The sequence below is a fragment of the Fundulus heteroclitus genome, unplaced genomic scaffold (assembly GCF_011125445.2).
Source record: "Fundulus heteroclitus isolate FHET01 unplaced genomic scaffold, MU-UCD_Fhet_4.1 scaffold_321, whole genome shotgun sequence".
In the NCBI taxonomy this organism is placed as follows: domain Eukaryota; kingdom Metazoa; phylum Chordata; class Actinopteri; order Cyprinodontiformes; family Fundulidae; genus Fundulus; species Fundulus heteroclitus.
In genome coordinates, this window is record NW_023396731.1 from 65,384 (window position 1) to 92,983 (window position 27,600).

Here is a 27,600-nt window from a genome sequence, read left to right on the forward strand (position 1 = left end):
ATAATAAGAATTGAATTCAATGACAGTAACACTATCAATTAATTGGGTAGCCAAATACTTCTTGTTGATATTGATAGCTTTCTTATTGTTATATTTATCAAAATAATGTTAAAATGAAATTTTATCTCAAAAGTGGAGGGGGGGGGGGGGGGGGGGGCAAAACATACCTTTTGCCCCCCCTGTCCAAAAAGTGAGGGGGCACTTGCCCCCCTTGCCCCCCCTATTCCTACGCCACTGAAAGTACAGTTTTGACAACATAAGTTGCATGAATCGACAGTGGAAAGAAAAACACCCCTTTAACGGGAAGGAAAACCTCCAGCAGAACCATAACTGGGCTCAGTAAGAACGGTCATCTGCCTCGACCGACTGGGGGTTAGAGAAGACAGAGCAGAGACACAATAAGAGAGACAAAAAAGCACAGAAGCACACATTGATCCAGTAATCTGTTCTACATTAGATGGTAATAGCGGGTGATCTGTCTTCCCTGGATGATGTCACAGCTAACAGAACGCCAGAACAGGTGTACCTACTATGAAGAAAAAAAAGAGAGAACTAAAAGTTAAAAGCTGAAATTATGAAAAACAATGCAAATTGGAGAACAGTAGGGGAACTCAAAGAGTGAGAAAAATAGACTCTGATGTCCTCCAGTAGCCTAAGCCTATAGCAGCATAACTATAGAGGTTGCTCAGGGTAACATAAGCCACTCTAGCCACTAGAAACTTTGTCAAAAAGGAAAGTTTTAAGATTAGTCTTAAAAGTAGACAGGGTGTCTGCCTCACGGACCAAAACTGGGAGTTGGTTCCACAGAAGAGGAGCCTGATAGCTAAAGGATCTGCCTCCCATTCTACTTTTAGAGACTCTAGGAACCACCAGCAGACCTGCAGTCTGAGAGCGAAGTGCTCTGTTAGGAACATATGGGGTAATCAGAGCTCTGATATATGATGGAGCTTGATTTTTAAGCTCCATCATATAAGAATTATTATTCTGAAGTCACTATGGCCTCACACCACTCGGACAGAGGAGGCCTGGAGACCTGATGTCTGTGTATAAGATCCACTGTTTTCTGATTGCAAGGCCAAATGCTGCAGCTGCTGAGGGATACTGATTGTTTACGATAGACTGTCTTTGTTTTGTCTCATGGGAAGGCCACGGTGCAGTATTAGGGGAAGCCCGAAAAGCGACACAGACAGAGACAGGGCAGACGCAGACTGCAGCGGAACCGTGGGGTGCGATTACTTTCCATCTATGTGAATCTCTGCTCTGTTTCTCAATAAAAGTGCTGGAACGTCATACCACCGTCTCGTCATTTAGTAAAGATGGGAACTCTGTTACTATTGCTTGGAATTCCACCCAAAACTCCCATAACAGTTATACATAAGAAGGAGAATTTTAAATTCTATTCTATAAATTACAACTTCAACACTACCTGGAGGTAGTCCATATTTATGCTTCAAATTTATACATTGACAACTCATACTCTCACCCAGTCTGTAATTGGAGGTCCAGAAACTGGGGCCTTTCAGGCAGCACACATTGTGCAACATGTCTTGTCATCAAACACTAATCAAAAAAGGAAAACTACCATATATATATATACATGGTCAGTGGGTCACATGACCTGGAAGCTATTGATAAAAAATATCCATCCATCCATTTTTCTGACCCGCTTAATCCCTCATGGGGTCGCTGGTGCCTATCTCCAGTGTTCACCGGGCGAGAGGCAGGGTACACCCTGGACAGGTCACCAGTCTGTCGCAGGGCTATTGAAGAAATATACATTTTTTGAATTATAAAAATCTTTAAAAATATAAAAAGGCTTAAAATGGAATAAAAATTGATGTGCCTTAAAGATGTTATATATTGATGTTATCTACCTCTTGCTCAGGTATGAGAGTGGCAACCAACACCGATCTCCCCCTACCACCCAATAACAGTCTTTCCTTCACTTATTGCTATATTATACAAACACGTCGCAAAACATTGGTAATAGTGGTGCATTCTGTGTATTTTCAAAGAAATAACCTTCATTATTCTGTACATATCAGTTTTAAAACATAATCTAAAATGTTTGAATCATCAAGCTTATGCCAGATTGAAGTGGGCTGGGCTAATACAGCTGACGTTTAAATCATCATGGAGGACAGCAAATTAACATTGTATTTAGAATTGTGTTTGACCCAATTCAATATTTAAGCTTCCTATAGTCATGTCCCATTTTGTAAATGATGACAGATTGTAAAATTGTGACATTTACTGGATTGTCACTTTTGTCCCTCAATAGTTTAGTACAGTGCTGTCAAACAGTATTGTCCAACTCCTGATTCCGTTTTGTTGTTTGTCGCACTTTAATGCTTCAGATCATCAAATATTAATGTTAGACAAAGATAATTATAAGATGTAAGTTACTTAGAGGAAACATTTTTTTTTTTTAGCTTGAGCTATTTGGAAGGAATTAGCAACAGAGTAAATCAGTTAAATGTGCCCAACGACGTGGAAAGCAGAGTTCAGTTTCACTCACCACACCAAAGCGCAAAGAAGCCTGCAAGGCTCAAAGCACTTACAAGATAACTCTGAGGTAAAGGAATGAAGCGGTAAAATGCGAGGTCTTTGTCTTGAGGTGTTTAAATTAGAGAGAGAAAAATAATTCAAGCAAAAGTCAAGCATTTCAAACTTCTATAGGAAGAATATGTAGATCATAAATGATGGTCTGGGTTAGTGGGAAATAATCAGCTTCCTGCAGTTCAGTGGAGTTGGAATTTCTGAGAAAAAGACTTATAAAACATGAGCAGTAGTCTTCACTAGTTTTATTAACTAGCACTTTTCCCAGATACTTCTGAAGTGACAGGGGAGGAGACAAGTGAAAACAGAGCAGGCCTTTCCATCAGCAGTTAAAACAGTTTTATTTTTTTCAACCATTCCCAGTTTCCACAGCAGCATTAAGAATCTTTTTCACTTTACATCTGCAGTTCATGACAAACGAGGAGAAGAGTTAAGCTGGACAACTTAAGACAAACCTGCAACACTGAGCTGGAGCAACACGGCACTGGAGCTGAGGGGAAGCCTTACAGCCTGTACCAAAAAGAAGTCATGCATATTTCGGTTTATACCAAAGCCTTCTGACACTTGCATCCACTTGATTAAATATTACAAAAACAGGGAAAAAGAAAACGACTTCTCCTGATCCAACTTGATGAAGACGCTGCTGCAACTCAAACAAAAATAATTTACACACATTTAAAGGCATACTATGCAACATTTTTCAGTTAATTAATGTGTTCCATACCGATTTGGATGATTAAATGAGTCATTTCAGGTCGAACAAAGGTTTTCTCGGCCGCCCTGGGGGTCTGGGGGGGAAATACCACACTTGCAATTGCAAGAGCTCACGGCCCGCACACACAGAAGTCTCGCTTTACGGCGAGAACTCCATGTGTTTTTGCCCTGCCATTCACTATATGCACGCGCGAAAGCAACAACAAAGAACCGCGTGTTAACGTCAAATAAACATGCAAGCATATCAAGTTTTATTATTATTATTATTATTATTATTCTTATTTGTTTTTAATTTTTATTTTGGCGAGACGCTACCGCGGCGGCGGCGGCGAGGCGGCGGCGGCAGCGTCTTGCCAACATAAAAAAAATAAAATAAATAATAATAAGCCGCGGCTTGGCGAGGCGGAGATAGCGCTGCGGGAAGCTTGATGTTCATACCTTCACTGTGTTAGTCATTGTTTGTACTGCCGTTTTTTCCACTTTTCGTTGCGTTCGCCTGTCTGCTAAGCTCAAAACAACCGCGCCTGGCTTGACGGAGAAACCAGGGGTCCGTTCTTCGTACGTTGCTTAAAACATCCAAGATCAAATGAGACATCCAAGATGATTTCATCCGGCTAATCATGATCCGGCTAATTGGGTTCTTCCAACACACCTGTTGTTTATGATTAGTATCCCTGGATTGAGTTATCTGAGATAACTGCGCGTTCATGCGTTTGTTTAAAAGGGGAAATGTATCGATAGTAGAAACATTGATCAGCAACGCTGTTATTGGCTGTTCAGCATGGCCAAAGAACGCCCACAATTTTTTTCCCAGCAGAAAAAGAGCTTTTAAAAGAAGGTTATGCCGAATTTGAGTCAATTAAAACGACAGGTAACACCTCAAAGTCTGTTAAAACAAGGAGAGAGGGCTGGCAAAAAGCAGCAGACAAATTAAATTGTAAATACTGTCCATGGTAGATGTTTCTATCACTTTCTACAGTATATATTTTTGTATTTTAATAATTTCATAAGTACTTTGTTCTTTTATGTCAGAGCCTCCATGGGAGCCACTAGAACATGGGGAAAAAGTACAAGAATATTCTACAAAATGATAGCCTTTAATTATTATACTGTATTTTAAAAAGCAACTTCTTCTTTTTTTTAAAAAGTCCGTCTTCTTCCGCTTATCCGGGGTCGGGTCGCGGGGGTAGCAGCTTCAGTAGGGAGGCCCAGACGTCCCTCTCCCCAGCCACTTGGGCCAGCTCCTCAGGAGGAATCCCAAGGCGTTCCCAGGCCAGCCGGGAGACATAGTCCCTCCAGCGTGTCCTGGGTCTTCCCCTGGGCCTCCTCCCGGTGGGACGTGCCCGGAACACCTCACCAGGGAGGCGTCCAGGAGGCATCCTGACCAGATGCCCGAGCCACCTCAACTGGCTCCTCTCGACGTGGAGGAGCAGCGGCTCTACTCTGAGTCCTCCCCGGATGACTGAGCTCCTCACCCTATCTCTAAGGGAGAGCCCAGACACACTACGGAGAAAACTCATTTCAGCCGCTTGTATCCGGGATCTCGTTCTTTCGGTCACGACCCAAAGCTCGTGACCATAGATGAGGGTAGGAACGTAGATCGACCGGTAAATCGGGAGCTTCGCCTTTTGGCTCAGCTCTCTCTTCACCACAACGGATCGGTACAGCGCCCGCTTCACAGCAGACGCTGCACCAATCCGCCTGTCGATCTCCCGCTCCATCCTCCCCTCATTCGTGAACAAGACCCCAAGATACTTGAACTCCTCCACTAGGGGCAAGACATCCTCCCCAACCCGGAGAAGGCACTCTACCCTTTTCCGGTTCAAGACCATGGTCTCGGATTTGGAGGCACTGATTTTCATCCCGGCCGCTTCGCACTCGGCTGCGAACCGCTCCAGTGAGAGCTGTAGATCACGCCCTGATGAAGCCAATAGGACCACGTCATCCGCGAATAGCAGAGACGCAATCCTAAGGCCACCAAAACGGATCCCCTCAACACCTTGGCTGCGCCTAGAAATTCTGTCCATAAAAGTTATGAACAGAATCGGTGACAAAGGGCAACCTTGGCGGAGTCCAACTCTCACCGGAAACGAGTCCGACTTACTGCCGGCAATGCGGACCAGACTCTGACACCGGTCGTACAGAGACCTGACAGCCCTTATTAAAGGGTCCGGTACTCCATACTCCCGGAGTACCCCCCACAGGATCCCCCGGGGGACACGGTCGAATGCCTTCTCCAGATCCACAAAACACATGTAGACTGGTTGGGCAAACTCCCATGCCCCCTCCAGAATCCTGCTGAGGGTATAGAGCTGGTCCAGTGTTCCACGGCCAGGACGAAAACCACACTGCTCTTCCTGAATCCGAGATTCGACTATCCGACGGACCCTCCTTTCCAGAACCCCTGAATAGACCTTACCAGGGAGGCTTAAGAGTGTGATTCCCCTGTAGTTGGAACACACCCTCCGGTCCCCCTTTTTAAATATGGGGACCACCACCCCAGTCTGCCAATCCAGAGGAACTGCCCCCGATGTCCACGCAATGTTGCAGAGCCGCGTTAACCAACACAGCCCCATAACATCCAGAGCCTTAAGGTACTCAGGGCGAATCTCATCCACCCCCGGGGCCTTGCTACCGAGGAGCTTTTTAACAACCTCAGCAACCTCAGCCCCAGAGATGGGAGAACCCGACCCAGAGTCCTCAGACTCTGCTTCCTCAATGGAAGACGTGTTGGTGGGATTAAGGAGGTCTTCGAAGTATTCCGCCCACCGACGCACGACGTCCCGAGTCGAGGTCAGCAGCACACCACCCCCACTGTAAACAGTGTTGGTACTGCACTGCTTCCCCCTCCTGAGACGCCGGATAGTGGACCAGAATCGCTTCGAAGCCGTACGGAAGTCTTTCTCCATGGCCTCTCCGAACTCCTCCCACGCCCGAGTTTTTGCCTCGGCGACCAGCCGAGCCGCCTGCCACTTCGACTGCCGGTACACATCAGCTGCTTCCGGAGTCCCACAGGCCAAAAAAGCCCGGTAGGACTCCTTCTTCAGCTTGACGGCTTCCCTCACCGCTGGTGTCCACCAGCGGGTTCGAGGGTTGCCGCCGCGACATGCACCGGCAACCTTGCGGCCACAGCTCCAACTAGCCGCCTCAACAATAGAGGCGTGGAACATGGTCCATTCAGACTCAATGTCCCCCGCCTCCCTCGGGACGTGTTTAAAGTTCTCCCGGAGGTGGGAGTTAAAGCTCCGCCTCACAGGGGACTCTGCCAGACGTTCCCAGCAAACCCTCACAGTGCGTTTGGGCCTGCCCGGTCGGACCGGCTTCCTCCCCCGCCATCGGAGCCAACTCACCACCAGGTAGTGGTCGGTGGAGAGCTCCGCCCCTCTCTTCACCCGAGTGTCCAAGACATACGGCCGCAGGTCAGATGAAACGACAACAAAGTCGATCATTGAACTGCGACCTAGGGTGTCCTGGTGCCAAGAGCACATATGGACACCCTTATGCTTGAACATGGTGTTTGTGATGGACAATCCATGACGAGCACAGAAGTCCAACAACAAAACACCACTCGAGTTCAGATCAGGTGGGCCATTCCTCCCAACCACGCCCCTCCAGGTCCCACTGTCATTGCCCACGTGAGCGTTGAAGTCCCCCAGCAAAACAAGGGAGTCCCCAGGAGGGGCACTCTCCAGTACCCCTTCCAAGGACTCCAAAAAGGGTGGGTAATCTGAACTGCTGTTTGGCGCATAAGCGCAAACAACAGTCAGAACCCGTCCCCCCACACGGATGCGGAGGGAGGCCACCCTCTCGTTCACCGGGGAAAACCCCAACGTGCAGGCACCGAGATGGGGGGCAACCAGTATGCCAACCCCAGCTCGGCGCCTCTCACCATGGGCAACTCCAGAGTGGAAGAATGTCCAGCCCCTCTCAAGGAGACTGGTTCCGGAGCCAGAGCGGTGCGTCGAGGTGAGTCCGACTATCTCTAGTCGGAACCTCTCAACCTCGCGCACAAGCTCAGGCTCCTTCCCCACCAGAGAGGTGACATTCCACGTCCCAAGAGCCAGCTTCTGCAGCCGAGGATCGGAACGCCAAGGTCCCCGCCCTCTACTGCTACCCGTTGCACAATGCACCAGACCCCTTTGGCCCCTCCGATAGGTGGTGAGCCCATTGGAAGGGGGACCCATGTTGCCTCTTCGGGCTGAGCCCGGCCGGGCTCCATGGGCAAAAGCCCGGCCACCAGACGCTCGCCAACGTGCCCCACCTCCAGGCCTGGCTCCAGAGTGGGGCCCCGGTGACCCGCGTCCGGGCGAGGGAACACGAGGTCCAATAATATTACTCATCATAAGGGGCATTTTGGGCTGCACTTTGTTTTTTAAAAAAGCCACTGTTTAATTATATGTTTGTCTGTTTTTAACAGCCACCAATAAGAAGGCTGAAAAAAATCGGGTTCTTTTTACTTTTACATGTTTAACCCTTTTTCTTTTTTCTTTTTTTTTCACAAAATGACTCAAGGTGCCATCTGTTCCCTATATTAACGACATCTTCAACAAAAGAAAAAGTATTTTGACCTGAAAAAAACCCCACAAATTAAGTAGAGAAATTGAACTCCACAACGTGAAAAAGAGAAAAACTGCACTAGAGATCGAGTTGCTTCAAAAGGACCTTCAGAGTAAATTCTAATACACCATTTTACACATAGTAGTATTACTGACTTTACATAACTATCTCTTACTGCAGGCAAAAGATGACTTGCTGACTTTTCTTTATACATAATTGTTTAAATAAAACGACAGGAACAAAGCATTCCACAATTCTGTCCCTTCCTCTGCCACTAGGTGGTCCATACGGTGGACTTCCCTATCTCCTCCGCTACGATCTAATCTTGTTTACATGAAATAAGCCTGCTCGGGAGCAGGCTCAACATTGCGCACATGTTGCTATGACAGCAAGTCCAGGATGAGTTTCGAAGAACCAAACGATCCAAGATCATGCCAAATCGTCAACAATGAAATCCAGCTAACTGAGTTAGCGACGTACGAAGAACGGACCCCAGAACAGCTGAGCATCTTTACGACAGTGCACTTTTACTTTCGCCCTCTGGGGGGAGCCTCGCTGGAAAATTAACCCCGGTTGCATAGTATACCTTTAAGCAAGCACCACTCAAACTCTACAAATTAAACGTTAAAGTCCAAGGCGTCAGCCAGGCATACGAAGGCCCGGTCCGTCCAGGTTTTTAGCTTCAGACCAGAGCTGAAGGTGTGCTGATGACAGCTGAGCTTTGAAATAAGGCAGCAGATGGACGCCTCCAGCAGCAGATCTGCAGTGAGCTGCTAACAGGACCTCTGACATGACAGGTGTGGAAAGTGTTTGCACTGGATGAAGAAAATGACATGTAGCTTATTAAACCTTAGGCGGTTACATTTAGGAAGTCCTTACTTTACTACTCTGAGGGCGTGAGGGTCAAAGTGACAATCTGACATGAAAACAGTCAAAACCATGGAGACCACATCCAGGAATGAGCTTTTTTTTTTTTTCTTAAAACCTCAATTTGGACACCGGTGCCAGTGATGAGCACAGATGAGTCCCCAGCTTCCAGTTCGCGGTGGCGCTTTCATCTCAGCATTGGTAACTAGTCCACCTCCTGGTTAAGGAAATAAGAATATATACACCATTTCTTAAAGTACATTAAAAAAAACAGCTATAAACACGTTTAGGAGTATAGAAACGTATTTTATTTTGAATATTCTTCAGGTTTTTTATCATTTATTTGATTTGCATATGTATTTGTGTATTTTGTACTTAATGAATGCATTTTACCAAAAAAATGCCTTGGCTTTGTTATGTGTTCTTTTTTGTATTCCCGGTTCGGTTTTTGTAAAATAAATAAATAAACAATGACGGGGTCTTCTCTTGTTCATGATTTGTACACCAGAGGGTGCTAAACTCTTAATCGATAGTTTTAACTTTCTAATAAAACTAATTTTTAGTACAACATAATTTGTATAACAAAATTCACCTTATAATTAAGGATGACAATATTTTTCCCAGTCCTGTTTGAACAAATAATAAAACTAATAGAGTGCATTCAGACAAAACGTTATGCAACGATATATTCCCGGACTTCTGAGCATATCCAATGAGACGTCAATGGAGAGAATGTAAAACGCATCAATTTCTTCCAGAAAAATCGTAAATATTTTCTATACAATATAGTTTAGCATTCTTTAATGATTTACGCATAGAAATAAGTATTTTCAGTACCGTAATTACATTATTTTTTTGGCGACCAGGTGTTATGCCGAAAAGTGCATCCCTGCCGAGATATGCATCCACTGTCGCGGGAGCGCGCCTCGCTCTGTACAGCTAAATATCGACGAAGAAAGCGGATTAAAATTTGACCAACGGAGTTACTTGTTCTTATATTAATGATATCAAAACGTTTGAATATACCTCTTGTGTGGAAAAAAAACGGTGTTTATTTGGCAGATTCGTTTACAAAAGTACGGGTGTAATGAACACCATTAAATCCAAGTTTTTATCTGAGGTACGGCTGATTTATTTGTTGTGGTCTCTTGTCACGCACATGCAACAATAAACCGTGAGAACCGACGTGAGTTTTGAAACCGCAAAGCTTTGTCCTAAACGGAAGATCAGACTGCTTCTACAGTAAACAGCACAGCGTTCATAGACCAGTGTGATGCATTCGCGACTGTCAGAAAGCTATGGTGCATTCAGGAGCATGGGACATTTCAAACTTACAAGGAAAGAGGCATAAAACGGAAAAGAACTTAACTTATACATTAATGTATTTTTCCAGAAAATAGCGTGACCTTTCTATCAATGCTGAATGCTCTATACTTGTATTTATATTGTTTTTGATTATGCACATCTGCTAGCTTTTTATTCAAAAAATTCTATACTATTACAACAGCAAATTATCAAAGTTCTTCAAAAGCCTGTTTAAAAGTTCCAAATGGGGCTGCAGATCATACAGCAACAATTGCTCTGTCATTGTTTTACAGGGCAGAATTTGCATTTGCTGACCCTTATCCTTTAACTACAGATGGATATACAGGAATAAAGTCATACAAGTGCCAACCCCTTATAGATAGCAGGGGGTGCGTTTTTTGGCAAGGGGCTGCCGAAAAGAATCCCCTATGTTTTTAATCTAAAAATTGTCCCTGACTCATGAAATTCATACTGGTAGCTCAGAACAAACGAGTTAACATGTAGGAAATGTTAAATCAGCTACAAGTGTATATTTAAGTAAAATAGCAGGGGGGTGCGTTTTTCATGGCTGCTGTCAAGGTGCTCAAGATTTTCATCTTACATCCGACCTAAATATAAACTTCTACCTTATATCTGCATTACACCTTTTTGGATTTGGAAAAAAATCAAACCACTTGCAAAGACATTTTTGCATTTCTTTTGTACTATCAACTTTAATATAAGTATGTTATGAAAAACAAAGTCTTACAGTTCCATCAAACAACATTAAACATGTTTCAACATTTTCAAAGTACCTACTAAACAAAGACAAATAAATATGAAAACGTATAAATCAAAATTTAAAGTTTGAACAGTGTAAGGCAAAAGTAGTTTAAAGGAACTTAAAAAAAAAAAAAACTACATGCACAGTGGACAGCAATATTCAACATTAGTTGGTGGGTTCTGGAAACAGCCCTGGTGGTACCACCTGTTGCATCTGTCACAGGCAATCTGAAATGGAAAAGATTCAAATAGGATTACTAATACCATTGATACATGTTACAATTAGCATTTAATACCATGGATACATGATGTATGTGCGTCTCTGCCTATGGTCATTGGTATTGTCATTGTGGTTAATCCAGTAACGAAAGATGGGAAACAAAGGAGCCACCTTAAGTTCAGTAAGTGGAGGGGATGCATAGAGGCCATTTGTGAATAGGAAGCAATAACATTGCACCTATCTGATGGGCATTTCCGTGTTATTGAGAAAATTAAAAGAGGAACTGACTCTTTACAGCTTAATCCAGCATTGTCAAATAAGGGTCTACTGTAAGGAAACATTGTTTGGAGGGCAAATCACTCAAAGACTATTTTAAGAAATTGTCTGATAGGACAGGGCTGTGAGGAAATACTAATAATTATTCACAATCAATGTTATATACCAGTGCAAGGTACAAAGTATGCAGGCAGTAGTGTCAGTGTATGCACATTAGTAGAAAAACAAATGGACTCTACTAGAGTAGAATCTATCCTAGAGTCACTCTAGGATAGATTTAAAGGAAACTTTAATTTCATCACAGTTAGTGCCAACATTATTGTTTTAATCCCCCAATATAATAATCTTGTCTGTGCTTGTACTTCATCAGGTCTGAAAACTGATCTAAAAAAAAAAGACAGTAATTGTAGTTATGAATTGGCTGGGGACGAATTAAGAAATCAGACTGAAATATGGTTGTCTAGTCCTCCTCGTGCTGTAGTTCTGGGAATGTAAATAATTAGAGGGAATTCACTCATTTATACTAAGCTATTACTCTTACAGCAATGTTTCTGTAAAACAGAATAAATCCATATGGTAATCCATAATAAATTGATTAACCAACATAGTCTGTGAAGTTGTACTATGTCGATGTGTATTAAAAGTCTTATATGCAAAATGTTGATCAGTCTACACTAAATGTTACTGTCAAAAAATCTTTGGTTGGTTATGATACACTTTGTTGTATGATAATGTATTAAGAACTTTCTTAAATAGCTGATTATGTAATGTTCTGTTCTGGTATATGTTAATTATTTTGGTTAAAGTGAGCCTTCCTGTCTTGGATTAGTTTGTATGGTTACTTTAGTTAAGTATTTTGTCTAGTTCAGTTCTATCCCTTTTCCTGCCACTTGTCCTGTCAGTCTTTCAGCCACTTCTTCTTCTGATTACTTCCACCTGTTCTGTTTAATTAGCTCTCCCTCTCTCCTTTGTTCTCCTGCCTATTTATACCTGCCTCAGTTCTCTGCTCCCTGCCAGAATGTCTCGTCTCATTTCCCCATGTTTTCATGTCACGCCTCCTGTGGTAAGAGTTCTCCAGCATTTTTGCATTCTTTGTTTCTGACCTGTTTGCTTTTTTTGAGCATGCCCAGTTCCTGTTAGTTTTTTGGTTTTATGCTTGGATGTTCTGCTCTGTACCCAGCTTGGATTGTTTTTTGCCTGCCGGACCCACCCCCTCATCACTTAAAATAAATCCTGTTAAACTTTACCTAAGTGTCTGGCTGAATACCAGGTTCTCCTCTCCTGCAAAATCATTACAGATTAAACTCCTTTGGAAATCATTTTGTATGTTAATAGCAATTTCTTTGATTCCCTTTTAACCCATTAAATGCACTTACCCACAGAGGATCGTCTGTGTCCGCACTCCCACAGTGACTGCACATGTTGTCCAGTAATTCTACATGAAAAGAAAAAAAAAATAGTTTTACTACTTTTCAGGAGCATGGCAACACTGCATGGCTGCTCCTCTTTTTCAATTGTTTTTTCTCTTGTTTGACAAGAAGCTCACCTCATGCTCCATCCATTTCTTACTGACTGTGTGTGATTCCTAGCTCTGCGGTTCTTCTCTTATATCTTTCCATACTAAGCATGCTCTGGTTCCTGTCCTATGGCTTGTATTAGAAAACCTCTTTGTAGGTTCTTATTTTAACAGCCAACATTGTGTTCCATAATTTTATTAGATTATAAAACTTTTATTTAATTTACAAAACAAAGAAGAAATGACAAAGTGATGCAATTTACAGGATTTTGATGATGTTTATACATATATGCGTGTCTGTTAGATCAACGCTGTATCTTTCTCGTGTTATTCTTTTCAAAGAAAAATGCTTTTTGATGTAGTTTTAAACATAATCATTAACCTATCAATATATCATGACTTTCATTGCTTTACCTCCCCATGTCTATTTTGCATTTTATACCTCAATTTTGCATTCCTACTTAAATAATTTTTTGTTTCCATATCAGAGCTTCTACAACAGAATATGTATATATGTTCTGGATGTAATGGGACTTTTTTAACTCACGTGTTTATGTATCATTTAATTTCTTTACCAAAATTTTCAAAACAGCAACTATCTTTTATGTTAATTAAATAAAACTTGTTAAAAAACTAGATTATTGATTGTAGGTGTCATCTCCAAACTCAGACTTTGTTATGTACCATCAAAAGTTAATTCCATGTCATACAAATTTTCGTTGTTGGAATAGAAAAGGCATACACTCAGTCTGTGAATCAAAATAAGAAAAATAAAAAAATAAAAAAAACATCTTTGAAAATACTACCTGATTGGCGCAGACAGGTAGTGGCAATGTCAACTCTCACAGCGTTGATAGCGTCAAAGTTAGTTGAAAAATCAAGGTCCTTTTCTTCCAATAAGCACTCTGCAAACTGCAAAAATTCAAACAAACAAAAAAATTTATCAATATCAATTACAATTCAAAGTAACCATTTAACCTAAACAGTCATGTTTTGTGGACTGTGGGAGGAAGCAAGAGCAGGCTATCTTGAGAGAACACATGGCTGCACATTCATAACATTTAAAATCATAAATTCTGAGCCCAGGACATTCTAACTGCAAGGCAACAGTCATACCGAATGTGTAAAGTGAGATAATATACATACATTTATTGAAATGTTATATGATTGATGTCATCACTGCTAATTGTGTTTTTTGTGAGCTACCACTTTAAATGATGCTTACCATTTAATACAGCCGTTTTGGGTGGAAACTTTAGGAAAATGATTATAAAGATAGAAAAATATGAGGTAAGGCCACTTCCAATATAAACTTGTACATAAAAGGATAGTTGTGTCCATATTAGTCAGAAGTTGTGCATAACAAACATTTGTAAACTCATAATAATTTAAATCACATTCAAAAGATACAACATACAGTTTAAATAGTTACAACTTCAATAACTAATAAATACAAATTTCAAGTTTAAATTTGTGCTTTACTCGTTATGAATACAAACAGCAGCGGCTGCTTGAGAATACGGATTTTTTCTTTGAGAATACGAATTCACAACAGTGGTCTGACGTCACGGTTTCCAAGGCTGGTTAATGGAGCACAGAGTGCGAAGATAGGAGCCGCGCATGCGCTCTTCAGACTGACCGTCTCTGAATGCACCGCGGCTGCAGCTTCATTCCAGACAGCGCAGAGCTCACAGTGGTAAGTTAAACACTCCCTTTTCTGCTGCTGTTGTTCTTCAAAAGTACGTTTTCAGATCGTTTGAGGCGAGAACATTATACTTTTAAGCTTCCCTATGTGGCCTGTTTACAGAGTTAGTGTGTAATTTAAAAAAAAGAGTCTGATTTATTTGTTTTGTGTTTATCAGGCTGACGCGTGTTGCTTTATTAACTCAATAATTGCTGGAATAAATTGTCAATGTCTTCCAAGGATGACAGCAGCATATAAAATGGAGCTGGACGATAATTTAATAACATATCAATCGAAAGACGTGTGGCACAATAAGAGGGAAAAAAGGGTCGATAAAAGTTGGTTATAGAGACAGTTTTCCTTTCTTCCTCTTAGCCTATATTAGTTGATGCTGCAGTCACTGCTTCCTCTCGACCAATCGTAATCGCGGACCCAGGGACACCGTCACAAAGCGCCGCCCTCTCAAACCACAACACAGAGCACGTGAATATGTCGCAGCAAGTAGCGGCGGGGGAAATTGTCCCAAAACGTTGTTTTACTAGTTTGCCAGCCTGACAGAAATAAACCACAGTGTACTGTAAAATTTGCAAGGAACCGGTAAAAACAAAGTCTGGTAACGCAATGAACTTGTTTCATCACGTAAGCCGCTCACTGCCGCAGCAGCGCGAGCTGTGCAGCCCCGCGCGACTCCGCGTCGTCTTCTTAGGAATCTCATGGAACTTCTTCCAAAACAAAGCAGGTACAGCAGCTAAACTGGGCTCCCTTCTTTGTGATAAAATGACAAAGCGTCCTGGCGGCATGAGGACATCACACATGCAGTAACGTGCCTCATAGTGACGGACATGCTGCTTTTGTCTGCAGCTGAAAAACCTGGCTTCAAACAATTACTCGCTACTCTTGATCCACGATATAACGTTCCGGGCTGCAAGTTTTTCTCTAACAGCGCTCCCTAACAGCGCTGGTCACTTTAGTTTATTCTTTGTAAGTATTTAATAACATCACCCAGGTCTCTAAGTTGAGTCATTTTCATAAAAAAAAAAAAATCAGTTATAGTTAAAAATGTTGGTTAAATAAGAATTTAATTGGGATTGAGTGTTTGTGTGTGATATATTAAAAGTAAGTCATTTAGCAATATTATAAGAGCCAGGTTTTAAATCTTTTTGATAATTATCTATCCATTAATATGCATTTTTTTATCAATATGCTTTTTTTCTATATCGTCCAGCCCTAATATAAAATCTATAAATAAATCTATAAATAAATTCTATAAATGTTTTTCCTATCTAAGTGAGTTTCCTCTGAGTGAGGACATGAAGAATTGAGAAGAGAAAGAGGGAAAGAAAACAATAGTAACAATATATGAAAAAAAACAGGTATTTATTTTAGACAAATGTTTTAACTTTGGAACAGAATGAAGGTGTAACATATTCAAACAAATTAACAGTTACTAACGTGGTTTAAAACAAAGAAATAACTTCTATTAACATCTTATACAAATAGACAACACCTACAAACATACAATTAAAAATAGTTGGAATGGAAATTAATTTACTGATTATTTTATGTATTTTTACAGGTAGTGAAAAAAATGAAATGAAGCAGCATGTGAACATGACTACAACTGATCTACGTTAGGTCAGGTGTAGTCATGTTCACTTAAACATGCAGCCAGCTGGAGCAGCTCCCTGTCTTCAGCCGCCGGATGGTCATCCTCCTCTGGGTCAACCTCCTCATCCTCCACGTCCAGCTGGTCCCCTGCCTCTATACAAATATTGTGGAGGATGCAGCAGGCGGCGATTACTTTTGGGGCAAACGTCGGGCGGACCTCCAGCACCCTAAAGAAGATGGAACGCCACCGTGTCTTCAGACCACCAAAGGCACGCTCAATGATGTTTCTCGCCTTGGCGTGGTGTCTGTTGTAGCGTGCCTCCACTTGACCTGCACCAAATTTTGCACCAAAATTAACTTGTAATTTAGGTAATATGCTGATCTGTCTTAATCTTCTATCCAATTAATATAATATATGTATCAATTGTGTGTCATTGTTGGCTTTATTTAAGGACAAGAAGGTAAGAGATCTTACTGGCAAGCTGTTTCCCTATAGGATGCAGCGCAGGCCAGCCAGTAGAGGGTCACCAGCACCTCTATCTCCTGTGGCCATCCATGGACCTTATGGATGGGCAGCAGCTGAAGGAGGAGGACGATGGTGGCCCTTCTTAGCCTGAAGGCTGGTTTCAGGTCCCCTTCATTAAAAAATATTTGGAGGATTGGCACAGAAGTGTTTATCCTCACATTTTTTGTTTCTGTTTCTTACTGTAAATAAAAAATGCCAAATGTTACCATAATTGTTTTTTCAATTCTCACCTTTTCACACCATAAAACTATATGTGGTTAACATGCAGATTAATATAGTTCTCAAGAAAGAAAAGGTCAAATGTATAGTAGTAAATGCAACAAATGGCTTCCCTTCTCTGGTATTTCTACCATTTCACTGAAAGAATTAACTGAACTAACTGCACACAATTTATAGATTAATCATTGTAAAGGCAGGCAGACAGAAATAACTTTTCCTTAATGAACAATGCGGTGAAGGTTAGTAGGTGCAGCAAAGTAGCTTAACCCAACTCCCTTTACTGTTACTAATATATAAAAATTATGTTTTCATTTTAATTCTTTACAGATAAATAGTCACAATTTCAACGTGATCACATGTTTAATACCATCCTCAATGTTGTTTTTTTTAAAGATAAAAGTAGGAAATGGGCTGTCAATCTTAAAAAACCTACCAGTTGGCACAGACGCTCAAAGTCGGACTTTTTATTAAAATTACGCACTAACTCTGTAAACAGGCCACATAGGGAAGCTTAAAAGTATATAATGTTCTCGCCTCAAACGATCTGAAAACGTACTTTTGAAGAACAGCAGCAGAAAAGGGAGTGTTTAACTTACCACTGTGAGCTCTACGCTGTCTGGAATGAATCTGCAGCCGCGGTGCATTCAGAGACGGTCAGTCTGAAGAGTGCATGCGCGGCTCCTATCTTCGCACTCTGTGCTCCATTAACCAGCCTTGGAAACCGTGACGTCAGACCACTGTTGTGAATTCGTATTCTCAAAGAAAAAAATCCGTATTCTCAAGCAGCCGCTGCTGTTTGTGTTCATAACGAGTAAAGCACAAATTTAAACTTGAAATTTGTATTTATTAGTTATTGAAGTTGTAACTATTTAAACTGTATGTTGTATCTTTTGAATGCGATTTAAATTATTATGAGTTTACAAATGTTTGTTATGCACAACTTCTGACTAATATGGACACAACTATCCTTTTATGTACAAGTTTATATTGGATGTGGCCTTACCTCATAGAATTACCCTCAAATTTGTACATTAGTAAACAAAATACTAAAAACAACTGTAAAACACTACAAATAAATAGTTTGCATTATAACAGTTAGCCACAATGCCAAATTAAAATGTTGTCATTGAATTGGACAAAATAATCCAGAATAGTATATAACATGTGCTTCAGTTGGAACTTTATGCCTTTGTGTTTGTTTACCCAAATACTGAAATTACTTTCTTTAACACCCAAATTTAAACAGATCCAAGTAAATTCAAAATGTTGTTTTCCAACATGACTTACTTTCAGTGCAAACACACCACAGGAAACAATGTCGGGTTGGATTGCATGTGGAACACTCTGGCATGTCCATCTTGACACTTTTAGTCCTTTTTGCCTCATGAAAGCTCTTGTGTAGATAAAATGATAAACATTATTGTCAGGATATTTTTCTGGGATGAACCCGGACACAGCACGCACACACAGAGTCAGTTCTTATGGGTGAGTTTATTGAAGGGTGTAGCAGGTGAATGACGTGGAACCAGAGTCTTACAGCTGACGAGGGTGTAGAGCACAGAAGCTGGCCGGCAGGAGGCGTGTAACGTAACTGTCCGGGAGGAACATCGGAGGCGTTGAGCTTGAGACCAGAACTTGAGCGGCGTGGACTTGAAAGCAGAACATCGGCGGCGTGGAACTGAGACCAGAACATCAGTGGCGTGGAACGGCTTGGGCTTGAGACCAGAACCGCAGCGGCGTGGGCTTGAAAGCAGAACATCAGCGGCGTGGAACTGAGACCAGAACATCAGCGGCGTTGGCTTGAGACCAGAACATCAGCGGCGTGGGCTTGAAAACAGAACATCAGCGGCATGGAACTGAGACCAGAACCGCAGCGGCGTGGGCTTGAGACCAGAACCGCAGCGGCGTGGGCTTGAGACCAGAACCGCAGCGGCGTGGGCTTGAGAGCTGAGCTGGAGCTGGGCAGTGACTGAAACAAAACACAGTTGGAAAGTGTTTTGTTCTTCATTTCAATCATGAAACTGTGTTCAGCAACTTGCCATTTATTATTATTCCAGACATGAACATCTTACATTCAACCTCCTGGATCTCGCTCGTCTGTTTCCGTGCTCTCTAATAAGTTATCCAAAACATCTTGAAGGACCAGTACTGACCCCTTATGGTCAGACGTGGAACACCGATAACACCACATCCCCCTTTCTCTGAAGCATAAAAAAAACTAAACGCATTACAAGTGTCATTATTTACCTTAGACAACTTTTCATTAAACTGCATAAACTACTTATGCTATCATTGGTAGTAGCACCAACATCATAACTCACTCTTAGTATCTTACTGCAAGACACAATAGCAAGTTAACTCAAACTTACACATTAATACCATAATACACAACACATTAACTCTACAAGTTTTCTGATTTTTTTTTTTTTTTTTTTTTTTTTTACAAGTCAAGTCTCTCAGGTTTCTTGATATGTCTTGTGGACCTTCTTAGCAGCGTTTCACCTGGAAGGGATGCGTTGGTTATGTTTTCAGTGTGTGTGTCTGTGTTGCAGTGTGCGTTATGTGTGTAGCTTGACTCGGACTCAGCTTGGGTTTGACTGAGCTCTTGGTCTGGAACAGTCTCTGATGTTGCTGGTGTTTTCTGGAGACTGCGCCGGTTTCGCCTGATGATCTGTCCTTCTGGCGTCCTCACGGTGTAGGACTGTGGAGCGACCTCTTGAAGAACAGTGGCTTTCGTTGTCCATCCTTCAGGACTTTCAATTCTGACTGCGTCGTCCCTGGACAGTGGTGGAAGCGGCTTTGCTGTTCTGTCATAGAAAGTCTTTTGTTTCATTTTCTGATGTTTTAGCTTTTGTTCCAGCCTTGGGTATTTCTTTAGCTTTGCATAGGTTGGAAGTGTTGTTCGGAGCTTTCTCTTCATCAGCAGCTCAGCAGGTGACAGTCCACATTCTAGAGGCGATGCTCTGTAGCTCAGTAGAGCCAGGTAAGGATCGGAGTCACTGTCTGCAGCCTTTTTCAACAGCTGCTTCAGGATGTGAACGCCTTTCTCTGCTTTACCATTAGACTGTGCATACAGTGGGCTAGATGTGACATGCTTGAAATCATAGATTTTTGCGAAGTCTTGCCACTCTTTGCTACTAAAGCATGGTCCATTGTCACTCATTACTGAATGCGGAATGCCATGTCTGGCGAAGATGGACTTGGCATGCGTAATGACACAGTTGGATGATGTACTTGAGAGTAATGCCATCTCAGGGTAATTTGAGAAATAGTCAATTACTACTAAATAGTCTTTTCCTTTCAGGTGGAACAAATCCATTCCTACTTTGTGCCATGGTGTTGTTGTCACATCAGCTACAGTCATTGGCTCTTTCGTTTGTTTATTTCTGTATTTCTGGCATGTCTCGCATCTGCTTATCATGTTATCAATGTCTTTGTTAAGTCCAGGCCAGAATACTGTGTCTCTTGCCCTCCTTTTACATTTTTCCATACCTAAGTGACCTTCATGTATTCTCTGCAGTAGCTCTTGTCTAAGTGTACATGGGATGACTATTCTGTTTCGTTTTAACAACAGTCCATCAATTACACTCAGCTCACCTCTGACATGGTAGAACTGTGGACATGATCCTGCAGCCCATCCGTTCCGCATGTTCTCCATCACGCACTGTAGCTCTGGGTCTCTCGCCGTCTCGTCGATGATCTGCCGGGTCTTGGCGTCGGACACAGGAAGTGTTGCAGACACCATGTTGACGTGCACCTGGACATCTTCTTCAGTCGTGCTCGCACAACCCTTGACAGGAGCTCTTGACAGTGCATCAGCGAGAACGAGGTGTTTGCCTTGTGTGTAGATGAGTTCAAAGTCATACCTCTGCATCCTCATCATCATGCGCTGTATCCGTGGTGACATTTCATTCAGGTTCTTTTTTATTATTGCAACGAGTGGACGATGGTCAGTCTCAGCCGTGAAGGTGGGTAGTCCGTATACGTAGCTGTGAAACTTTTCAAGGCCAAACACTAATCCGAGACACTCTTTCTCAATTTGTGCATATCTGCACTCAGTCTCTGTCATAGACCTAGATGCATAAGCTACAGGTCTCCAGTGCTCACCTTCAGCTTGTAGTAGTACTGCACCGATTCCATCTTTCGAAGCATCTGTAGACACCTTGATTCTTTTGGTTGGGTCGAAGAACGTCAGCACAGGTGTGGCAGTGAGTGAATCTTTGAGCCCTTGCCACTCGCGCTCATGATTGACTGTCCATTCGAAGTTGTTTTCTTTGTGGAGGAGCTCACGCAGGTTAGTCGTTTTTGCTGAGAGATTGGGTATGAATTTCCCGATGAAGTTTACCATTCCCATAATGCGTAGGACACCTGGTTTGTCTATGGGCTTTGGCATGTTCAGTATGGCGTTGATTTTTTCTTCATCTGGCTGTATGCCCTGAGCTGAGAGCTTGTCTCCGAGGAATACGATCTCCTTAGCAGCAAACTGGCATTTGTTCTTGTTGAGCTTTAATCCATTCTTCTGTATTCGCTCTAGAACATTGGTCAGTCTCTGATTGTGCTGCTGGATTGTGGATCCCCATATGATGATGTCATCTACATAGGCTCTTACTCCATCCAGGCCTTCGATGATGTGCTCCATTGCCCTATGAAAGATTTCAGAGGCGGATATGATTCCAAAGGGGAGTCTCTGAAAACAGTATCGTCCAAAGGTTGTATTGAACGTACACATCTTGGTACTGCTCTCATCCAGCCTAAGTTGCCAAAAACCTTGTGACGCATCAAGTTTGGAGAAGTATCTGGCGCCTGCCATCTCGCTGGTGATCTCTTCTCGCTTAGGTATTTGGTAGTGTTCACGCTTGATGTTTTCATTGAGGTCCTTTGGATCCATGCATATCCTCAGCTCTCCATTCTTTTTCTTTACGCAAACCATGGAATTAACCCACTCTGTCGGTTCTTCGATCTTCTTTATCACACCAAGGGCCGTCATCCGCTCCAGCTCTTTCTTCAAGCTGTCTCTGAGTGCCAGTGGAACTCTTCTTGCGGCATGAACAACTGGCTGCGCGTTGTCTTTCAGTTGAATTTTGTATGTGAATGGCAACATACCAAAACCTCTGAAGACGTCGGAGAAGTTCTGCACGATCGCGTCAGCAGAGTCAGGTGAGTCAGTTATGCTGGTATTGATTCGATACACTCTTTTCACGAGCTCCAAGCTTTCACAAGCTTTGTCTCCTAGCAGTGAATCGAATCCTTCAGGAACAACTGAGAATAGCAGGTGATGCACTTTATTCTTGACTGTGACTTTCAGCGTGCATGTGCCTAAACACTCAATGCTCTGTCCATTGTAGTCTTTCAGTGCGAGTGTTTTCCTCTGTATTTTTGGTTTTTCTCTCATTGCCTTCACATCTGACCTGCTGATCAAGTTTGCTTTTGCACCTGTATCTAGCTTCAGTGTAATTATAGTCCCATTAATTTGCAATGGTGCTATCCATTTGTCTGATTTAACAGCGTTTATCAGTGCTTTTGGTTCATCTTCACAGTTCACCATAGAAATAAAGAATGTGTCGCCTAAGTCCGTATCTTCTACGACATTCACAGATTTTCCTCTCGGTTTTTCTTTTCGTTTTGAAAAACACTGTTTGGCAAAGTGATTCTTGCCCTGGCAGTTGCTACATTGCTTGCCGAAAGCAGGGCATTCTCTGGGCTTATGCTGTGAGCCGCACCGTTTGCACTGAAACTGTCCCGTTTTCTGTCCACAATAATTTCCTTGACGTGCATTGCGGTGCTTAAATATGGCGCCAACGTCTGCCGTTTCTCTCAGATTTGTATTGTTAGGTGCTGCTTCACTGAACGTCTGCACATGCTTTTTGCTAAGCTCGCTAGCTTGACAAATCTGCACTGCTTCACATAGCTTTAGTTCAGTCACCCTTAGCAGTCTTTCCCTAACCTTCTTATCCTCAATTCCAGACACGATCTGATCCCTTATCATTGAGTCTTTAAGAGTGCCGAAATTACATGACTGTGCTTTTATTTTCAGGTCTGTAACGAAGTTATCAAAAGTTTCTCCTGGCTGCTGTAGCCTCGAACGGAATACATATCTCTCGTATGTCTCGTTTTTCTTAGGAGAGCAATGAGCTTCAAACTTGGCTATCACAGTGTCAAACTTTGATCGGTCTTCTCCCTCCTCATATACGAATGTATTGTACACTTCAATGGCTTGTGGCCCAGCTACAGTCAGCAGTAAAGCTACCTTTCTTGAGTCCGGTTTGTTGTCCAGCCCCGTTGCCTCGATGTACAGCCGAAACTGCTGCTGAAACGTGCGCCAATTGTTGTCGACATTCCCGGTCAGCTTCAGGTGTCCCGGTGGTTTCATTAACTCCATTGTCGAATTTCTTGGCGATGGCGACCGTCTTTCCGAAACCGAAACTCATTCACTTTACGTCTTTCACTCCTGGTACCATGTTTTGTTCTTCATTTCAATCATGAAACTGTGTTCAGCAACTTGCCATTTATTATTATTCCAGACATGAACATCTTACATTCAACCTCCTGGATCTCGCTCGTCTGTTTCCGTGCTCTCTAATAACAGTTATCCAAAACATCTTGAAGGACCAGTACTGACCCCTTATGGTCAGACGTGGAACACCGATAACACCACAGAAAGAAAAACCTCTGACAGGAACTGAACGGGAGTGAACGCTATGGACCGGCGATGGGAACAGAAAGAGGTGAGTCTTATAAAGCGGTGGAACCAGGTGGAAGCAATTGTGGGTTAATTGCAGCCTGTCAGGTGGAACCGATCAGGCTGCGCAGGAACGAGAGAGAAGGAGAGAGGCTCAGCATGCAGCCTTCAAGCTGCATCCTGACAATTATAATAACAAGATCTCTCAAGTTTTTATCAAAAACGTGAATGAATGTCATGTTTCGCACCTTGTTGCTACCAAGCATTTCTTTATTTTTTCCGGGGATTCTCCTAACGGGTCAAGGAAGACTGTTTTTTTTATCCATGGGATACATAACCTTGGGGTTTAAACATAAAGCCCAACTCATTATTTAGAATTTTAATTCATATGCCAGTAAACTGTTTTTTTTTTTTATTTAATCCAGTAATATCACAGTCAAATAAACTATTTTTTATCCATAACAATTAACTTAATTACTGTGTCAACTCTATTTCCAATTGCAAATTTCTTGAATATTTAAATTTATCAGCATGGTAAATAGTAAATTTTGCTTTCCTGCTTTCCTACCACTAGCATCCAGTGGTGACTTTCATTTGCAATCCCCAGTATTCTTCCATATTTTTCAGGATCAATCTGAAAAAAAATTTTTTTATTTATTTATATATATATATATATATATATATATATATATATATATATATATATATATATATATATATATATATATATATATATATATAGTAAAGTGACCCCACCCCTTACACACACTCTCTGGATTTTTGATGTTTCCAAATACGTGTCATTTCAAAACTGTCTATCAGGGCTGCTTGTTCTTGGTGCTTCTGATTAAACCGTTCGACCACGACATGTAAATAGGCGTTTATCACCTGTAAAGATAAATATGATATTGTAACACAATTTAAATTTATAAATAATTTTCCTTATTACTTTATCAAATTAGGACACCTTTTACATGCACAATAAGAAATGCTGTGTTATTTTCATAATTAAACCAATGGTAAAACCTGTTGGTTTAGCAATGATTACTCAGGGTTGGCGTGACGTCTCTGGTTCATATACACCGTAGCTTAACCACTGCTGTTGTGTAAAACTGACCCAATATTGGATCAGAACTACCCAACAGGTTGAGATGAAGACAAGCTTAAAAAAGCAGCCATCTCAGTTGGGTTGAAATTACCCAGGATTGGCTGGGTCCAACTTTGACCAAGCACTGGGTTACAAATTAGGTTACTTTTAACCCAGCATTTCTTAATGTGTGGGACTAACATGTTTTGAAACTGTACCGCAAGCAATAAATACCCATTGTCATCCATTTCCTCTAACATTTTATTTGTGCAGGATATGGAAACGACATGCGTGAATGATTGTACCGGAGGGAACATCCGGTAAAATCATTCACGCACAACCCCACATAATCCCTAATCAACGCTTGTTTTGATGTCTGATTTGTTAGACATCAAAATTAACTTTACCTGTCCAAAAACAAATCTTTAAAGCTTAAATCTTTAAAACATGTCATACATTTCTTCAGTCTCCAGCAACAGAAAATTCATTATTTTGATTTTCTTGCATCACAGTCTATCGAACAGTATTCTTAACACCCCCCAACACGTAATTAATAAATGTTATTTTTTACATTTGATTTATTACCTCACTCTCCAGCTCATTGCCAGGACGGATTCTATCAAAATCCCACCAAAACAACTTGTATGGGCCAATCTTTGACAGGAGAATGCAATTTTGTTTTGTTCTTCCACTCCAAACCTTTCCTAAAACTGGAAAAGATGTGGAAGATTAGTGTACTGCTATAAAACACATTTCTATCTTATTTATCGAATATGACAAAAGATGTAAAACGCACTATTGTCATTTAAGACGTAATTGTTAAATAAAAATAGAAAAAAGGACCTTTTGGCAAACTCTCCAATGACATTGTAGCAGCTGTGTAGGATGCTGAAGGTGTTGGGCGAGATGAAGGAGGAGCAACATGGGTGGATGCTGAGGGTGTTGGCGGAGATGAAGGGGGAGATGAGGGAGGAGATGAAGGAGGAGCAACATGGGTGGATGCTGAGGGTGTTGGCGGAGATGAAGGGGGAGATGAGGGAGGAGATGAAGGAGGAGCAACATGGGTGGATGCTGAGGGTGTTGGCGGAGATGAAGGGGGAGCAACAAGGGTGGATGCTGAGGGTGTTGGGGGAGATGAAGGAGAAGATGAAGGTGGAGCAACATGGGTGGATGCTGAGGGTGTTGGGGGAGATGAAGGAGGAGATGAGGGAGGAGCAACAAGGGTGGATGCTGAGGATGAGGGAGGAGATGAGGGAGGAGTAACAAGGGTGGATGCTGAGGATGAGGGAGGAGATGAGGGAGGAACAACATGGGTGGATGCTGAGGGTGTTGGGGAGATGAAGGAGGAGATGAGGGAGGAGCAACAAGGGTGGATGCTGAGGATGAGGGAGGAGATGAGGGAGGAACAACATGGGTGGATGCTGAGGGTGTTGGGGGAGATGAAGGAGGAGATGAGGGAGGAGCAACAAGGGTGGATGCTGAGGGTGTTGGGGGAGATGAAGGAGGAGCAACAAGGGTGGATGCTGAGGATGAGGGAGGAACAACATGGGTGGATGCTGAGGGTGTTGGGGGAGATGAAGGAGGAGATGAGGGAGGAGCAACATGGGTGGATGCTGAGGGTGTTGGGGGAGATGAAGGAGGAGGAGATGAGGGAGGAACAACAAGGGTGGATGCTGAGGATGAGGGAGGAGATGAGGGAGGAGCAACATGGGTGGATGCTGAGGATGAGGGAGGAGATGAGGGAGGAGCAACATGGGTGGATGCTGAGGGTGTTGGGGGAGATGAAGGAGGAGATGAGGGAGGAGCAACATGGGTGGATGCTGAGGGTGTTGGAGGAGATGAAGGAGGAGCAACATGGGTGGATGCTGAGGGTGTTGGGGGAGATGAAGGAGGAGATGAGGGAGGAGCAACATGGGTGGATGCTGAGGGTGTTGGAGGTTTTGCCGTGGGGGATGATGCTGAAGGTTTGAGGCAAGGAGGCAGTTACTTTATGAGGAACTCGTGGTTGTTGTGGCAAAAAATGTTTAAGGTGGTCAACACTGACATTTTTGAATACTGATCCATTCTCCCCAAGAAGGTCGGCACTTTTTCCCTGGATTGCAGTGATGGTAAACGGACCGAGAAAGTTGGGTTCAAGCTTTCCACCTTTACGCTGCTGACTCCTCACGTTTTGCCTTAAGACTTTCTGTCCAACAACAAAACTTTCTTTCCGTCTTGATGCACTTAGTCTTTTTTTCCTCTTTTCTTGGGATCTGGAGATATTTTCCTCAATGATGGTTTTCAATTCATCAAGCAGCTCGATGCCTTGGCTCACAGTCTCCTCCTGAATCAGTTCTTCAACACTGCTGCTGACCTTCACAAAGAGTAAACAGTTCAGAGTTTTATATCATATGGGCAATACATATGCATTTCCACCATTAAAAGATTTACTGTTTTTAGCATTGCAAACCTGGTATTCCTCTGGTATTTGGATTGGATAGCGTGCTTCTCTCCAAAACATTAAAAAGTATGGAGAAAACTTGGTGGTCATCTGTTTTTTGGTCCGAAGCCCAAACATGACTGCATCCAAATATTCATCCCATGTCTCCGGTTTGGTCCCCACAAGTTTGCACAAAGACCTAATACAAGCATGGTAATCAAGATCATATGGAGTATGTTACCTTGTGAAATAATTACTGTACTTTTGAAATAAAGCTTTCCACCATTACCTTTGGATTGTGCCGTTCATAAATTTCAACAAGTCCATTTGTCTGAGGATGGTAGGGTGCACACAGACTGCGTTTTAAACCCAGTTTCTCACATACATTTTGTTTATCTGTTTCAACCATAGGTAGTGTGTGAGTTGCTCATCTGCATCCAATACTTTGATGATGCATGAAGTAGTAATAAAAAAAGAATTTACCGCATTCACAAACTCTGTCCCTTGGTCTGTTAATATGCGTTTGGGCGCCTCGAACTGGTGAACAAATTTCCGAATTTGCTTTGTGACCTCCTCTGCAGTTTTGGACTTGATCGGGTAAG

The 27,600-nt window shown here is 42.4% G+C and overlaps 1 protein-coding gene and 1 long non-coding RNA gene across 2 annotated transcripts; both read right to left on the bottom strand.

Moving 5' to 3' along the window:
* Positions 1-10,963: 10,963 nt before the first annotated feature.
* LOC118559582 lies at positions 10,964-13,719 on the bottom strand. Its single transcript, XR_004928929.1, has 3 exons — positions 13,583-13,719; positions 12,637-12,695; positions 10,964-10,992 (listed from the first exon to the last, which is right to left on the bottom strand). It is a non-coding gene; the product is annotated as an uncharacterized LOC118559582 (long non-coding RNA).
* Positions 13,720-24,251: 10,532 nt separating this feature from the next.
* Positions 24,252-27,138, bottom strand: LOC118559584 (uncharacterized protein PB18E9.04c-like). Its single transcript, XM_036130277.1, has 4 exons — positions 27,029-27,138; positions 25,423-26,932; positions 25,165-25,289; positions 24,252-24,380 (listed from the first exon to the last, which is right to left on the bottom strand). Exons 1-4 carry the CDS (start codon positions 27,134-27,136, stop codon positions 24,252-24,254), a joined length of 1,872 nt encoding a protein of 623 aa, XP_035986170.1. The 5' UTR covers positions 27,137-27,138.
* Between the last annotated feature and the right edge of the window lie 462 nt (positions 27,139-27,600).

Bases quoted from the DNA above. Each gene is read 5' to 3' on its own strand.
- LOC118559584 (XM_036130277.1), bottom strand. From the start codon at position 27,136: ATGTTTGGGCTTCGGACCAAAAAACAGATGACCACCAAGTTTTCTCCA. The intron at 26,933-27,028 runs GTTTGCAATGCT...CTCTTTGTGAAG, and splicing joins AAATACCAGAGGAATACCAG to GTCAGCAGCAGTGTTGAAGA. The intron at 24,381-25,164 runs GTAATAAATCAA...TTATCTTTACAG, and splicing joins GCAATGAGCTGGAGAGTGAG to GTGATAAACGCCTATTTACA.